The 17,917-nt window shown below is 42.3% G+C and overlaps 1 protein-coding gene across 4 annotated transcripts in view; it reads right to left on the reverse strand.

The window, feature by feature from the left end:
• Positions 1-17,917, reverse strand: part of LYST (lysosomal trafficking regulator) — a 169,026-nt gene that overhangs the window by 15,878 nt on the left and 135,231 nt on the right. For all 4 annotated transcript variants that reach the window (XM_037895287.2, XM_037895289.2, XM_037895288.2 and 1 more), the window contains 8 exons: positions 17,164-17,408; positions 13,864-13,930; positions 10,620-10,776; positions 10,100-10,240; positions 8,058-8,275; positions 6,830-7,060; positions 4,871-5,060; positions 1,040-1,176 (listed from right to left, as the gene is read on the reverse strand). In XM_037895287.2, the coding sequence (XP_037751215.1) occupies positions 1,040-1,176; positions 4,871-5,060; positions 6,830-7,060; positions 8,058-8,275; positions 10,100-10,240; positions 10,620-10,776; positions 13,864-13,930; positions 17,164-17,408 (1,386 nt within the window). The remainder of the gene's footprint in view (positions 1-1,039; positions 1,177-4,870; positions 5,061-6,829; positions 7,061-8,057; positions 8,276-10,099; positions 10,241-10,619; positions 10,777-13,863; positions 13,931-17,163; positions 17,409-17,917) is intronic.

Here is a 17,917-nt window from a genome sequence, read left to right on the forward strand (position 1 = left end):
TTTCAGAGTAGCGCCGTGTTAGTCTGTATCCGCAAAAAGAACAGTACTTGTGGCATCATAGAGACTAACATTTATTTGAGCATAAGCTTTCGTGGGCTACAGCCCACTTCATCGGATGCATAGAATGGAACATATAGTAAGAAAATACACACACACACACCATGAAAAGGTGGAAGTAGCCATACCAACTGTAAGAGGCTAATTAAGATGAGCTATTATCAGCAGGAGAAAAAAAAAACTTTTGTAGTGATAATCAAGATGGCCCATTTAGACAGTTGACGAGGTGTGAGGATACTTAACATGGGGAAATAGATTCAATATGTGTAATGACCCAGCCACTCCCAGTCTCTAACCCAAGTTAATGATATCTAGCTTGCATATTAATTCAAACTCAGCAGTTTCTCGTTGGAGTCTGTTTTTGAAGCTTTTCTCCTGCTGATAATAGGTCATTTTAATTAATTAGCCTCTTATAGTTGGTATGGCTATTTCCATCTTTTCATGTTCTCTATTTGTGTGTGTGGATATCTATATCTATCTATATGTTCCATTCTATGCATCCGATGAAGTGGGCTGTAGCCCACAAAAGCTTATGCTCAAATAAATTTGTTAGTCTCTAAGGTGCCACAATTACTCCTTTTCTTTTTACATCTCTACGTCACTGGTTCAAGCATGAACAAGATTGCTAGCAACTAAAGATACTTATCTGATGGCATATATTAAGGGATATACAGGATCCACCTTAGTTCCCACTGGATATGTGCCCACATCACATTGAGCACCCTGCCGGTGCTTTCGGAGACTCTAAGGATTACATGGGCATGGATGCTAAACCTTGCATTGTTAGAAACTGTTCCCCAAAATAAAGGTGAGGTGCGCTGGGGTTCAGGTGATCTGGAATGGTGGAAGGCTATGAAATTTGCACTATCTAGGCTGTACATGTTCTCTATTAAAAACAGATTTCAGTTTTCAGTGATGTCATATAGAGCACCTTTTACAAATACATTAACTTTACAGTTAGAAACACTTTAAAGAGTTTTACCTGGTGCAACTGTGAACTCTGTATAAAATTTATTGGAGGTTCACTCTGCTTGCTTTTTAGTCTTAAAATGTTATCAGCATATCCCCAACTCAGAATGGCTGACCACTGGATATCTGTACTGTGCATGCTTCTCACACCTGCAGGAAAAGCATTATATGTTTTGTGTCAAGTATGCTGTCACAGTTTCAGGATTACTTCACCTTTGCCTCCCCCATCTCCAGTCTTCATTGAGGGTACCCACGTAAGTTTTTAGGCTTCCAACCACCACCTCTCTTGGTGCAGAGATTCATGTCTCTCTCCCTTCAGACTGAGGGTTTAGGCTTTCAGTCCCTTTGCACTTCACTGCAATTTCCCAGCTGGAGCACCCATGGAAAAAAATTAGTGGGTGATTAGCACCCACTGGCAGCCAAGCTCCCCATCCCTCCCGCTGGCAGCGCTACTGATCAACTCCTCCTCCTCCCTCCCAGTGCCTCCTGCCCGCTGCAATCGGCTGTTTCACAGCATACAGGAGGCACTGGGAGGGAGGGAGGAGCGGGGATGGGGCACGCTCTGAGGAGGGGGCGGAACTGGGTAGGAAGGGGCAGAGCAGGAGCAGGAAGAGGCGGAGCGGGGTATTGGGGAAGGGGCGGGGGCGCGCACCTGTGATTCCACTCTATGTGAGCGCATGCCCAGCGCACTTTTGTCAGAGATTTTTTTTCCCTAAGCAATACCAACTGGGGCAGCTTGAATGCCCTCTGCTGCCATGCACCACAGGTATAAAGGGTGGAACGACTCCCGACCCACCTCAGTTTTTTCTTACTGGAAAGGCTCTGATAGAGAGGGGAAGGAAGGTGGGTAGTAGAATGAACATGTGCAACACATTTCAAAGATCAACAATTATGGAAAGGTAGGTAACAGTTTCTTCAAGTGATTACACATATCCATTCCACTGTAGGGGACTCACAAGCAGATCCATCTGGAGGTGGACCCAAAGTTTATTTGAACAGTGACTGTAGAACAGCAAGCCCAAATTTGGCATCATTCCTGAAATGAATGGCTATAGTATAATGAGAAGCAAATGTGCGCAGACAACCAAGTTGTTGTTTTGCAACTGTCAGGAATAGGAACTTGTGCCCAGAAAATCACAGAAGCTTAAGAGGAAACTGGGTGTCCACCACCACAATGAACAATTGTGATCATGATACCTAAACAATTTAGTCCAGGCCAGGTAAAAATACTACAGCTCTTCTGATGTCTAAAAACAGTGGAGCTTCTCTTCATCTCTGAGAGTATGAGGTTTTGGGAAAAACGGTGGCGAACAGATTGCCCGATTAACGTGAAAGTTGCAAACAATCTTTTTCAGGAATTTTGGGCAAGGGTGAAGGTAAACCTTGTCCTTATAGATGGCTGTATGGGGAGGCTCGAATACCAGAGTTCTCAACTTGCCCACTCCCCTCGTCGAGGTGAGGTGACAAATTAAAAATGCAACCTTCACAGAGAGGTGGAGTAAAGAACAAGTCATGAGAGGTTCAAAAGGCGGTCCCATTAACTTTGCTAATACCAGGTTCAGATCTCGAGGGGTGGGAGGGCATGTTCTTGCACCTCTAGACATATTCTGTCCAGCCTCTTCAAAAAACCGGATAGCGATGGGATTGGAAAAAAATGAGGTCTGTTACTCTCTCAGGATGAAAATCCGTCATAGCTGCGAGATGAACCTTGACAGAGCTACTGCTAGACCTTGATGCTTTAGGTACAGAAGATCCATCCATCACCTATTGGACTGAGCTCACTTTCTGGTGGGAACAGATGGGAAAACACTTTCACTTAGCCAGGTAAGTACTCCTAGTTGAAGTCTTTCTACTATTTAGAAGTACTCCTTGCACACGTTTTGAGTAAGCCTGTTCCAACAATGTTAGCCATGAAGCATCCACACTTTTTCAGATGGAGAGGCTGCCGGTTGGGGTTGGAGGAGATGATAATGGTCCTGCGAAACTACATCTGGATCTAGAGTGGAGAGTCAGTGAAAATCTGACTGACAAGGCTAGTAAAGTTGAGAACCATTGCTGTTGAAGTCCCGCTGGTGTTATAAGTCTAAGGTGAGTGTCACGCTGTCTGGAGTGGCTCACAAACATGAGTGCCTATCTCAGGGCATACGGTTAAAAAACAGGGCAGAGACCCCACATAGTCCTGGAACCCTTCCCTGACTGGGCAATTGTCCCTTATGTGACCCCTGCCAGGACTATGGCAGGAACCATCGGGCACAAGTCCCCAGTGAAAGATGCATGCCCTGTCTAAACTGGGACACATAGAACCCAACCTCCAAGCTTGAAGAGGAGGAATAATCAGATATCCAATAATGGGGGGGACAGAAGCTGCCTCAACTAGAGAGCGATAACTAGAGCCCATGGATGAAGGTTCTGGAGAAATCATGGCTAGTTTTCCCCTTGGAAGTACTGATTTCCAAGGCCAAGAAAGTGTAGGAGGTATCCGTATCACAAGCTGGGGAGGAGCTGGAGTAGGGTCCTCGGGTACCAGTACCATCTGAAACACTTCCTGTGCTGCTGGGGAAACTGGCACTGGGAGGTTAAGTAGCTCTCTAGCCTCTGTATATGCCGCCAGTGTCAATGGTACTGGTAGTGCATCGTGTTCATGTAGTACTGGTGGATAGCTCGACGAAGCTGTGTTTCAGGGGTTCCTCTTGAGGGATCTTGCTCTGGTTTCGGAATCCATGACCTCTTTTTAGTTGAAGACTGTTTTGGGGAGTGTCTTTTCAGTATTCGTCCCAGGTCTCTTGCCTTTAGAAAGCTTCAGTACCGGAGATCTTGTAGAGTTAGGTACCAAATCTCTGGCGGCCTTGTGCCTCTTCCTCGACACTGCTGACAGTGATCGAGCTCTGGATTCAGACAAAACAGAAGGAGCGCTCTGGACCAAACCTAATGCGCCGGATGGCCGCTCTGAACTGGATGGCTTTGAGGGAGGATGGAGTGCCACCTTCACAAGAATACACTTCAGCTTGGCCACTCCATCCTTTTTTGAGCAACACTTAAATCCTTTTTAAATGTGATATTTGGGACTCCCCTAAGGACTTAAGGCAGCTGGGGTGTGGGTCACTCATTGGCATTGGTTTGCTGCATGAATGACATGATTTGAATCCTGGAGATTGAGACATGGTTCCAGTACCGCTCCTGGTACCAAGAGCTGAACCAGTCAGCCTAAGATCTAAAATTGAAACTTATAACTATCATTACTACCGATTAAATTAACTATGAAATTATACAAAGCGAACTGAATATATTTTAATGAGGAATGAGGGAAGAACTTACAGTAGCAAAGCTATAATTGCTCCAACATTGTCATTGTTGGTAGGAAGGAACTGAGGAAATTTGTGGACAGCTCTGCCCTTTATACCTGCACACAGTGGCATATAGCAGCAGAGGATGTTTGTGTCCCGACAGGTACCACCAGGGGGTGGGGGGGGTGGGGGGGAAATCTCCAACAACTAGGCACTGGGCGCACACTCAGCTACAGTGAAGTGGACATAAACAGTCACTCGAAGAAGAATTGTGGATTTCTAGAGTTCTGATATTTTAAAAACTCCCAGTTGAGTTATTTTAACAAAAATACCAAACTAACTGAAAAGAATTCTTGAAATCCAGCACCTTTATTAAAAACTGCTTAATAATTCTATTTACAATCCTTAGCAGAATAAGACTGCAAACTTGAGTACTCAGCTAGAGTATTAGAGTGGCACTATAAAAATATAGCGTGATTATGACTGGGCAACTAGTTAAGTTTTTCCAGTATTTCATACGTAGAGGGTAAACATGAAACCGATTTCTGGGGCTTCCTTACCTTGCTCTTTGCTGTATATCATCAAAAGGCAGAATTTTTGGGACAAACCACAGATGGCCCTAGTTGGCAGAGCCTGCAGAGAGCCAAACCTTTCTCCATGTGGCTGGCTGAAGCAAACAACTGGATCTGGAGCACTTGGAGAACCTACATATTCCCCCCACTTTAAACCTTTTATCCAAGGCAAAGGACTCTAGAACAAAGACAAATAAAACACCAATTAAAATACTCCTGCTATTTTATATGAGGAAAAAGTGCATTATACATAAAAGACTCCTATAAGTGATCCTAGTCTTGTGGTGCTTTATATGACAGGGTCTATACTTTACTTTGTTATAAAGAATTATGCAAAAAGGCAATTTAATGTTCTATGCCAAGATATTTATTTCAAGTGAGTTCTATTTATTCAGAGACAAAAGGTAGGTGAGATATCTTTTATTGTGCCAACTTATTTATTCAGTCAGTTATTTACGGGCTTGACTAGAAAACTGGTAACTTGCAGGGTTCAAGTAACACAGTAAGATGAAACATCAGTTTTCCATTTCTATAAACATGGGCCAAATTCCCGATTAGGTTTTAGAGAAAATAAGTGTCTGAAGTAAATGAGCCATTTTCCCCCACAAAGAATGCTAAACAAAACAAAAATGTTGACACGGATTGTCCACCATCACATATCTCAACACTGGGCCAAGAATTCACCATTCAAGGCATGTAACTAACCAGCCAGCAAACAAGTATTTAAGTGCAGTGCAAGTACTGACATCCTCTTTGCTTCAAGAAAGACTAGTGCAAATTTATTCTACTTTTTAATATATAAACTACTGCAAATTATAATATATTACAATGTAATTTTGCATTACTTCACTAATATTAGATTTCCTCCATGGTATAGCATTAACAGTGAGGTGCAATTTAGGGATTAGAATGCTCTGACGCATTCTATATTGACAAAGACCAGATAGCTGACATGGTGGACTATACTGATCTAATATAAGAATTATATTCAGTGCCTCCTGCACAACATGTCTCAACGGTCCTGAATTTATTGGTCTTTCTCACATTTCAGTACTTTTACAGCTCCAAAAAAGTCATTCTGAGCCCTGATATTTTTAAATTCAAAATGATATTTTATAGGTACTTAAAGTCACTTGTATACTAAAATCAACAGATTGGATTTTTTTTTTTAAATGGTTACTGGCAGAAACCAGAAAGTAATTCTTTTGATAACCTTGTTCAATACAGAAACAAAAACTAATTTGCAACTTTCACATGCGTATTTACACATGGAAATTAGAGTGGTTGTTTTTCCATTAGTTCTTTTTAAATTTCAAGGGTGAGAAGAATGGTAATGAGGTTGTACTGAAAAATACTGACTCAAAAAAGACAATAAAATTATCCTACTGTAACAGAAGAGCTGCTTAAGAACTTCTTTACTTCAGTTTGCTTACAGACAAATATCAGATGAAAATTTTTCAAAATGTCTTGAAGCTCCATAGTCTATAGTAAAGAGATTTACTAACCACAACACTTCCTACAGAAAGACACATGGGCATACACTGAAACAGATTTGCCTCAGGCATGACAGACTATTTGGTGCTCTGTGGTGCAGAAAAATCTCCTCCTTCCACTGTGAAGAGAATGGAAGAAAACTATTCCAGTCCAGCACCTTCCGCCCCCCACCTCCACCTGCTATACACTCTGGGAGTAGGATCGGCAAGGACAGAAATTCACTGCCAGACAGTTCCTCCAGAAGCTTGGGCATTGCAAGTCATTGTGCCAGTTCTGCTCTGATCCACATAATCTTGAAATGTCTTAAATGTGCAGAGGATATACTGCTAACGCTTTTTATTAATACACTGTGGGTGCAGCTGTTTTGCTTAATTATTCAGATGTGTACCTTAGGGTGCAGTAATTACAGCCTGTGAATGCTAATTTAGCAAGCTTGTGAATCAAATTACATACTGGATATACTATTTCTTTAGTGTGCTCCCTGGTTTCTCTGAAAGCAAACTGCACTAATAACCCCATGGCAGCGGGAAGTTCTCCATCTATTATGAGCCTGGAGCCGGGTCTGCTGACATGTGCTGTGTGGAACAACTGACGAGGGGTTTGTCCATATGTTTTTATCATTGTTTCCAGGGCTCTTCTTTGAACTGGATCCTCAACAGCAGAAACATCCATCCCAAAGTAGGTCTAAAATGTAAAACAGCAAACACAAAAGCTAAGTAAAGTTATCTTTGAAAAAAGTTTCCCAACTAAAACTGCACAAGCTTAGAGCCAGAGAGTCTTCAGCCCTTCTGTAACTGACTTCTGGATGCAACAGAACTGCAGAACTACACCCTAAAGTGTTAAGGAAAACCAGCATGAATCAAAGTGACTATATGATTGACATTTAAATACTCTATTTTACCATGAGCAATTAAATTACAGTGAGTGAAACCCATAAGTGAGACAGCCTGGCTGGACAAAGTCAGGCTGCTGCACTGCTAAAATTTAAGCCTTTCACAGAATGCATTTTGAGACCTGAAAATGTATAATTTAGGAATTCTTTTGAAATTGACAAGTCCTTCGTTATCTTGTTCTCCTTTCACCACGGTCCTGAGTAAATCCAGATGCTTTTGCAGTGTAATGCAGAGTCTTAACCAGTTCTGTGATCCGAAGTTAAAGCCACTGTAGGGGTTTAGCTTAAATGGGACATTAATTGGGTAGCAGGTGAGTACAGTAAGGAACACAAATTATGATTGTGGAGGAGGGAATAGTACAAATGTTGTGCTCTCTGATCAGACACTTCACTTATCTCTGCTGCAGCCTTCGTTACAATCTGTCAAAGTGAAAGGCTTCTTTTTGATGGAAGAGGAAACAAAAATACTGCATTTCTAGATATTATTGCAAACAATGACTAATTGTCCAATAGGTTTTTAAGTAGACATACATTGTATGACCATTTCCTGCCTAGCTTTAGCCCAGGAAAAATTATTTAAAATAGACATAATTGACCTTCATGTCACAAGCCCTGGGATTTTACCAGTTCTTCATTTAAATATTCAGTCTTTTTCCCTGTTCTTTGATAGTTAGCTCTTTCAAGGGAATTTGCCTAAAGCTGGATGTTTTCCAAGCAATCAGGTTAAACCAGCTCAGAGATCAAATAATTTTATACTATGAACAGATTACTTGACAAAAAGATACTTACAGCAGGATGGAAGACATTGATAGCTTGAACCGAAGCCTTGCCCTTTTGCTTATACCCAAACACTAAATCAATCCAGTTACAGATTGTCTGGGAGACATGATCAGACTCTAAAGTCTGACGATGAATCAGGATGAAGAGACGGGGATCATTACGAGCCCATGGGGGGAGATTGACATGGTTTACTCTTTCGCCATTTTGACGCAGTCCAAAATCAAAACCTAGAAATGTAAAGAGGGTTTATATGGTTTTATTATTTACCATTTATATTACTGTAGCACCTAGAAGCCGCAGTCATGGACGAGGACTCTATGGTGCTAGATGCTGTACAAACACAAAACAAAAAGACAGTCCCGGCTCTACAGACAGATGGGGCAGTACAAGAAAACAGTGAGAATATTTATTGGCAGATAAGCAGTGGTCTCACCTCACCAGCGGCCTAACTGTTCTTTTTTTAATACGCATCACTGAGAAGGAAAGTTTATGGGGAGCTCCACCCAACCAAGAGGGGCAACACGGCAGAAAACACAATATTAGGATTTCAATTACAGCAACAAAAAAAGAGGCCTTTGCAAGAGTTCTAGGTGTCCTGACACTTACTCATTCCTACAATAGTATAATGAACCCAGCAGTGTTAAAAAAACATTCAGATATAAACAAGGTAATTTGAATCAGCCAGTAACTGAGCTACAAAAAACCAAAAAAGCTTCTGTCTGTCTCCCACAGTGCCACTATCTCCAGAAATCTTCCCCAAAAACCTCATAAAATAAGTACGATACCCAGAAAGTCCCCAAAATTTTGGTTGATCTATATTTAAAAAGAAATCTGCACCCATTTCACGCTGAGCAGCAATTTCAAAAGCCTTGTGAATCTATAGGCCTTTTTTCTGAACTTTGCAGGGAAGTGTGCTTAAACACAGTTCTTGCTGGAATGGTGATAACATGCTTCTGGACCCTGGTGTAGAAATGATCTAACTATATTATAGAATTGTATACAGTAAGTGGGCTAGCAATATCCATGTGGAAAGCCATGTGATAAATTGAATCATGTACCTTAGTCTCACATGCACTCTGTACACTATATCCACTGGGTCTACTAGCATTCCAATTCTCTTAGCAGCTTCAAACAGATGGTACTTTTTCGGGTGGTGGCGAGGAGGAGGAGGGAGGAGTACAAACCTCATAAATGTGTGACATCCCGACTGTGCAACAGCCCTACCTGAGGTCCAGAATGGGTAATATTCAGCACTAACATTGCTTCTTGCTATAGTCACTGAAGGTCTGATCTCTCTACTTGAAGTCTTCTACTGATTCAGTAAAACAATTCCTTCACCATCCTGCATCACTGATCCTTTCCATTCCATTCACATTTACCCCCGTCACTACCACCTAACTCCACCAGTTAAATTTAAATTGTAACAAGGAAACATGAACAATAAAAAAGGCTCAGTCTTACAAAGTGCTGATCACTACTGTGAAATGTTGAATGCTCTCAACTCCCAAAGGTTTTATTGGGCATTGTTGGCACCCAGCACTTTATTGGATCTAGCCACAAGTCCCTTGAGGACAGCATGAGGACAGTAAACTCTCTCAAAACAACTGACAGATTGTCAGAGCCTCCTGGGGAAACCCTAAAATGTAACTAGCTGAAAAAAAGTAAACAGATTTGTCAGAAGCATGACACCCTCAATGGAAAGGAGCAGATGCTCTTTCAGTTATAAGAAACAGATTTTAAATTTCTACATTTATCAAACATCCTTGTCTGGATTAACTTTTATGGTTTTCTTGAAATCAAATAAGATTATGGCAGTACACCTCATGAGCATGAAGTCTGGGCTTGCAGAACTAACAAAAGTGGCAACAGTACAGTCAATCTTAAGCCTCCGTGGCTAAATATTCAAGATCCGGACCCGCCAGGTTTCCCCTTGACAATCAATTTAAAAACATGGGGGAAAAAACCAGATCATAACATGGAATTATCAGTTTCAACCCAGAGACCCAATCCTTGTGCCTTTTTAGAGATCATTTTGGCATTGTCTCATATACCTTCTCTGTTAACTAAAAACTCCGGAAGATAGAAAAATTCTGGGATAAGCTCCTTCACATCAGTCATAGATTCATAGGAGGAGAGGCGCCAAGTTGTGTGGGTAGAATGAAAGGTTCTGTCTGGGATGTCAAAACTTTGATCTGCAAAGAAAAAACGGAAACTCTGTTTATTACCTTGACAAGAGGAAAACATACAATACCAATTGCACATTGGTGACCTCAAAAAGTTCAAGTTCACCAACTTTGCTTGGCTGAGGCCTGAACATTTAGATCCCAATTGCTACATATGAGATCTAGAACCATAGAGACCAGATTTTTTGGAATAGATCACAGAAGATGTACAGACATTTTTAGAAGATGTAGAGTTTTGTGAGATGCACAAAGAGTTCATGTACTACATGTTCTCTTTATGAAAGCCTCAAAAGGGTCCACTGTCAAGGTAGGTCAGATTTCCAAGTTTACCACACTTGATAATTTCACTTTAATTTTCATTTGCCATATTTAACAAAATTAATCTTACCTTGATAAGCTAAGAACATTTTAGTGAAAGGAGGCATTCTAACTAGAAAGTGAAGTACGGTTCCACTGTTGGAGTAATGAGATCCATAGTGATAAGGCTGCACAGGAGGCATTGGGTCATCCTCTCTAGCTCCTTTGCGGTACTCCTCTTCCAAATACTAGAACAGGAACAGGTAAAGCATGGGTGTCATATCTTACCCAACATGCTATTTAAAAGCTATATTGCTAGGATACTACACTAAGATATACGTCCTTCCAGCACTTCACTAGTGCCTTCTGTCCCAGACAATTTCTGAAGAATTTAAGCTCTCATTTAGAGGAAAGAGCCTCACCTGGCGGGGGTTCCCCCCCCCAGTTGTAAAAATAGCTTCTGTCTGAAGTAATTAGTTATTCATTTTTACCACACAATATTTTTCTGGAAGAGACCATTCCAATAACTGTTTCCAATGCTTCAGGTTACATCTTTCAAAACATTAACCATGGTTTTTTGAAATTGTACTAACCATGGTTTGTCCTGTTCTACACCTGCAGTTAACTCCGTTCAACACTAATTCAGCTGCACCTGTTGCTTTAATCTTTTTTCAGAAATAGGCAACTTCTATAGTATGGACCAGGTGCCATTTCACCTTTAGAAAAAAGTATAACTTGCAGGAAAGAGACAGAATCCTGACTCTTCAATCCAAAAACTTATCCTTAGGGGTGGCAAATTTAAAGGGATAGTAAATATGAGTTTTTGTAACAAAAATGCAGAAAAATCCCATCAAAGAAATTTTCAGAAGTGCCAAAGTGACTTAGGAGCCAACATCTTGCATTCAAAAGAGGACTTAGGGCTAGATTTACAAAAAGATATCTAGGCAGAGATGCAGATACGCATCTTTGAAAATCTCAGTAGGTGCCTAAGTGAGGTTTTCCTAAATCTGTTTGAAACTGCCACTGAAAATATGGATGTCAGGTTCACTACACTAGAAAGCCCATCACTCACATGCTTGAGCCCATACAGCAACCCAGTAATAAAGAACTGACATTACCATGGCAATGTACTGACTGACAATCTGTTAGATCACTTTACATAAATATTGAATGAAGAGGAAACAGTGCCATACATCGATGGTTTCTGACAAAATTTCATTTTAAAAAGATCAATTCAACCACAAATGACAGTGCATATGCACACTTAAGCTTTTAAGCAACAGACCACCTGACTTTCACAATATATTGCTCTAGCGGTAAATACTGTTCTTGCTGTCCAGGAACACTGTTGTGTCATAATGTGGGTTTTTCACACTAAACTTAAAATCAAAACAAGTTCATACACACACTTTTGCCAAAGCACACTCCAGATCTTGATGCAAATCTAAATGAAAGGCCCATGTGTAAATGCTTTCCAGCCCCATCAAGTCATTCTCTATGGACTTTAAAGGGGGTCCAGGAACAAGATACATTTGTGGACATGGTCACTGTGACTGCACCCCATATTCGCCATAGTAATATTATAATATGGTTATGGCATAATTATGATGCATTTTGTGCAAGATAAGTCATGTGAGGAGTCATTGAAAAAATTATGATTTGCTGAATATGATTATTCTATTTGTCTGCATGTATCATTTTTGTATCTGAACACTATGTATCTGTACTTCAAATTTAGTTATGCATGGGAAACGCCCACTTGGCAAGATGCTTTCAGTCTAGAGAGCTGGTTGGGAAGGGCCTATTCAGGGCAATGAGCCATTAGGGAAAACAACAGGCCTTAGGAGAAGCTTATCTCCCCCTCGAGAGCCTTCCTGAGAATGCTCCAGACAGCTTGTAAGTAATGGCTGCTATGACTCTACAAGGACATGTGACCAGGCCACATGATTCTAGACTCCATCTTGGGATGTTAGTATTTTTCCACAGACCAGTCTGGGAACCAAGTTTTGAAACAAAGGGCTCCGGTCATATGCTAAAGCTATATAAGGCAGGGAGTGACATCATCTGTAGTTCTTCACTCCCCACATAGGAAGACACCTGGAAACACCTGAGGAACAAAGACTGAACTGGAGGAAGTGCTGGACCAAGGCTAAACGGATTTCTAGCCTGTGTATGAAAGACCTGGGGTTTCCAAGCTGCAAAGCCAGTGCAGCTTGTCCCATAAGAATCTGCAGCCCGCCTGTTTCGTCAGCCAGGATGAGAATTTGCTAGTTCATATCCTATCTTTCTAGTATCTTAGTCTTAGTTTGTGTTTTGTTTATTTACTATGTAATCTGCTTTGATCTGTTTGCTATCACTTAAAATCTAACTTATTTTATGTTTTAATCCAAACCAGTGAGCTTTGATTGGAGTGCTTGTGGAAAATCTCTGCTTGGTTACCACAAGTATACATTGTTCTCTTCACATTGTGGGAGAGGTGGACGGGGTATTAAACCCATAGACTGGCCAGATTTGACCAGGGCAGGACAGTACTGCTCTGGGGTCTTAGGCTGGGAAGCTGGTGGTTAGAGATCCTGTGTGTAACTGCAGGTGGGTGTGTTTCTATCTATGTGAATGCTGGTGAAAGTGCAGGCTGGAGGGCTTTGCAGCTTGTCACAGCAGCACAGTGTGAAAGAGAGCCCAGGCTGGTGGGTCAGAGGGCTCAGTGGTACCCCAGTTCCAGGTGGCACCCAGGGGGGAACCGGTCACAGTCACCATAACAAACGCTCAGTAGCAACAGCAGGCAGCACTAATGGAATACTAGTTCTACTCTGTATGATCAGATCTATTTTCAAACTAGATTGATGTTAGGAGATTAGGAAATACTTTTAAAGATTTTGTGCAGTTAGTTTAATTGATAAATGACCCAGAATGTTTGAAGGCAAACAACTGTTCTGTTGCATACTAGAAAAAACCCAGACGTACAATATAATTTTTTAGACGACAAAACGCAAGGCAATTTACAGAGATATATTTCTTTAGCTTCTTTGGTTAACTTCATATGTATTTATTTGGTTGGTCATGAATTTAGACCCCAACATACATCAAATATAAAGCACCAAAAGATGCACTGCAGTTTTTAGGATTAAGTTTTTTCTTGATTTCTTATGTTCTTGGTTACAAAGAGACAGACATAAGACAGAAGGGAATCCAGTTCCTGCTAACTGTTTTCACAATAGACTATAACATGCTGAAAATGTGAAGTCCCACAGAAATACATTAAAAAAAAACCGCCACATTGTTTTGGTTTTAGATACCAGAAGAAAACACATTGTAGAAATGAGAGTTTAAGATACCTTGTAAGTATCCACATATCGATCTTCCTTTTCTTTAGACTGTACAGCTATGGGTTTGGCTAGATTTCTGTAATAGGAGAAATGTTGACATATTTTCATAATGAAATTAGAAAATTCAGTTCAATGTACATTAACATATACAAAGACTGATCTTTTTAGCTAAATCAGGTTAAGAAGAGTTAAAATATAGAAGGACAAATACAAAGGCAAATCCTAAGAACAAAACTCTACATATGAGTTTAGGAAAATAAAATGACTATAAAAATACGTTCGTAATTTAAAATTGGCCATTTGATGTTAGTGCTAGAGGAATGGAAGTCATTTGTCCATAGAACAGCTACAGTATAGGCAACAGGTCACATACTCCCCATACTGCCCCCACCAACATGTTTCAATCTTGACTTGTAGCATCCCTTTAAGAGTAATGCCTTGTCTACTGTGGCAAGGCACCTCCTCTGTGTTGCCAGAATTAGCACAAATCAGCCCACTCTGGCCAGTGTGCGTCTTCCCCCTCTGTATTTTCAAGGTAGGCCTCAGTTCAGGCCCAAGGAGTACGGTTGCCAACCCTCCAGGATTAGCCTGGTGTCTCCTGGAATTGGTATCAATCTCCCAGTGACTATTGAAAGCAATCCAGGAGATTCCCCCCCCTCCCCACACAACATGTCATGTCATTTTCTTAAAATATCCTATTAAAATCTCCCGGAATAGCTTCAGTCAGAGTTGGCAACCCTATCAAGGAGGGTTCCTCCAGCTAACACAATGAAATCAATTTACAAACACAAACAAAGGGGAGTAACTTTCCCTGCTTCCTTGCTGTGGAGGGTGTTGTCCTGTTGTTGGCCCCAGATGTGTCAGTTCTTCCCCTAAACACGCACTCAGCTTTGGTTATTTCCCCTGTAGGGAGAAGAGCAGCCTCTCACCCTGGAGAAGCTTATCTCCCTGCTGCCACTAGCCCTGCAGCAGCTCGTCTCTCCTCCCCGTCTCTCATCAGAGGAGGGGTTTTTAAAAGGTGTCAGGAAGCCCTTAATTGGACTCAGGTATCCCTAACTGACCTGAAGTAACTCTCTCTCAGTTTATAGGAAAAAGGGCCTCTCTCATTCTAAGGCTAACATACCTGCCTTCCATCACTCCTCTTGCACCGGGTCCTGCACGAGGGCGCGCCCCGCCCACCCTCCATCCCGGGCCCGCTGGACCTTTTCATCGGGCCCCTGCCCCGTGGACCCAACCGACCCCCTCACTGAGCCGGCTGCACGAGCTGCAGCTGGTCTGCTTCCAGACCCCGCCAAGGAAACATCTATACACGCTCGTGCTCCATACCCTTCACACCCTCATCCTCATGTCCCACCGAGATACAAAATGGCGGGACCTCTTGCCACCTTTGGAGGGTGAGGAGCCCCAGTGGGCCAGCCTATATTCCACCTTGGTTCTGAGGCCTGCCGGGGATATCAGTTGGTGGCTCCTTCACGGAGCCGTGAGCACGGGCGTGTACTTGGCGCAGTTCACCCCTATGCCAGACACCTGCCCCTTTTGCGGCATGAGGGAAACTCTGGCACACATATATTTGGAGTGTGCCAGGCTGCCGCTCCTATTCCGGCTCCTCACGAATATTTTATTATGCTTTTGGTTGCACTTTTCCCTTCACCTTCTTATTTATACACTCCCTATCCGCAGCCCCACAAAGTCACGGGATCACCTGGTCAGCCTCCTCCTGGCCCTAGCTAAAATGGCCATCTATAAAGCCAGAGTGAGGAGGTTGGCCGATGGAGTCTCCTGTGACTGTGGGGCCTATTTCCTATCCTCTGTCCATTCACGTATCTGGGCAGAGTTCCTCTGGGTGGTGTCCACTGACTCCCTGGACACCTTTGAGGAGCAGTGGGTGCTGTCCGGGGTTCCCTGCTCAGTGTCCCCATCCGGTTCCCTTCGTTTGACCCTTTGACCACACTCCTGTTCCTGTTATTTCATTAGTTGTCCCCCGTATTTATTTGATGTCCAGGTCCTGTGGATCCCCCTCTTAGGCTGGGGGGGGGAGGGGGAGGGATCCTTTAGCAGTGGATCCCAATAGGATCACTCCTCTTTCTCGATACAAGTGATGTGACCTATTTCCATCTGCTGAGGGTGACGAACCCCATTGGCCAGTCTATTCTGCCTTGGTCCCACAGGCCACCGGGAATATTAGTTGGCAGCTCCTTCATGGAGCCGTGAGCATGGGAATGTACCTGGTGCAGTTCACCCTTATCACAGATGCCTGTCCCTTTTGCAGCATGAGGGAGACCCAGTTGCTGCCAAGTTGCTGCCCCTTTTCCAACTCCTCCTGGACTTACTTTTGTGGTTCTAGCTACACTTCTGCTCCCAGCTTCTAATTTATGCACATCCCATTTGTGGCCCCTCCTCGTCAACCTCCTCCTAGCGATGGCCAAAGTGGCCACCTATAACACCAGGGAGAGGATGCTAGCTGAGGGAGTGCTCTGCAACTGTGGGGCCTATTTCTGTTCCTCTCTCCATTCACATATCTGGGCAGAGTTCCTTTGGGCTGCATCCGCTGGCTCCCTTGACACCTTTGAGGAGCAGTGGGAGCTGTCCAGGGCTCTCTGGTCGGTGTCCCCTTCAGGTTCCTTAATTCTGACCCTTTGACATTCACACCTGTCTTTGTTTTCGGTTTTGTTGTCCCCCATACTTATTTGAGTCCCAAGCTCAGTAGTTCTTGCCCTTAGGCTGGTTGAAGAATCTTTGGCTGGTGGACGGGCTTGCGACTGCCCACCTCCCAGAACCCAACAGGACTACTCCTCTTGCAGTTGCCTAGCCTGACTTTCACAATAGACAAAAGAGCTGCACCAACTTCACTAAAATCCATTTTAAAAATCAATGTAGTTAAGATTGTGCCTGTGTGGACCCTCCTTAGTCTGTTTACAACTAGCTGATATAGATTTACCTTTGGTAACTGGCAAGTTGCTCATATAGCATAATTCTGGTTTTGGTTATGTTTTGCTAAATTGTCAGCTCTTTGGTTACAGGCTGTTTTTTGTTTTTTCAAGGCAAAGGAATGTATATCAGGAAGTGCAAGACAGCAGGTATTGAGTGAGACCTGCCAACTACTGTGAATATAAATGCTGGTAACAGGTATACTATTCAAATTGACTAGATGAGCCAATGTTACATTCAAATACCATTAGACCAGATGTGTTTCCTAGCAATCTTCCTAATTAAGTCTTGGTTTATCAAGGTGATCACAAGTGGATTTTACTGAAATAACCAGTTTAATGAGTTATTTGGAAAGGAGTAATTTCAAAGATTTCTTGTTACCTATAAACAGATGGATCATTTAGGTCCAGTGTTTCGCTGGTGTAGTCAGAAAGTATAAAGGGAAATACTGGATACTGCATGAGATCATTGAAGGAACGGCCAGCATGTTTGTTTAAATGAGTCAGATATTCAAAGTTGGTAATCTGTGCTGTGTACCATAGGTGGGTCAAAGCAGTAATGTTCCCATACTCCAAAAGATTAGGCAGGTTGTTCGTTAAGATGTTGTGGTACACATCATCACGGACCTAAAAAAATTATTGTAGTTTTAATCAAGCAACACATTTAAACGGTCATAAACTACGTCTCCTCCTACACTATGTAAGATTCTCTCATTTACAAGGTTCTAGAGATCTGCTAAGAACAGAACAATGTGATAAAAAGTCACAACATTACAATATTGAATTGGTTTAGTCCTGTAAGGAGAGTGATCACTTTAGATAAGCTATTACCAACAGGAGAGTGGGTTTGTGGGGGGGGGGTGGGTGGGAAGAAAACCTGGATTTGTGCTGGAAATGGCCCAACTTGATTATCATACACATTGTAAGGAGAGTGATCACTTTAGATAAGCTATTACCAGCAGGAGTGTGGGGTGGGGGGAGAGAAAACCTTTTGTAGCGGTAAACACCCATTTTTTCATGGTTTATGTGTATAAAAAGCTCTTCTGTACTTTCTACAGTATGCATCCGATAAGTGAGCTGTAGCTCACGAAAGCTTATGCTCAAATAAATTGGTTAGTCTCTAAGGTGCCACAAGT

Source organism: Chelonia mydas, chromosome 3 (assembly GCF_015237465.2).
Source record: "Chelonia mydas isolate rCheMyd1 chromosome 3, rCheMyd1.pri.v2, whole genome shotgun sequence".
In the NCBI taxonomy this organism is placed as follows: Eukaryota; Metazoa; Chordata; order Testudines; family Cheloniidae; genus Chelonia; species Chelonia mydas.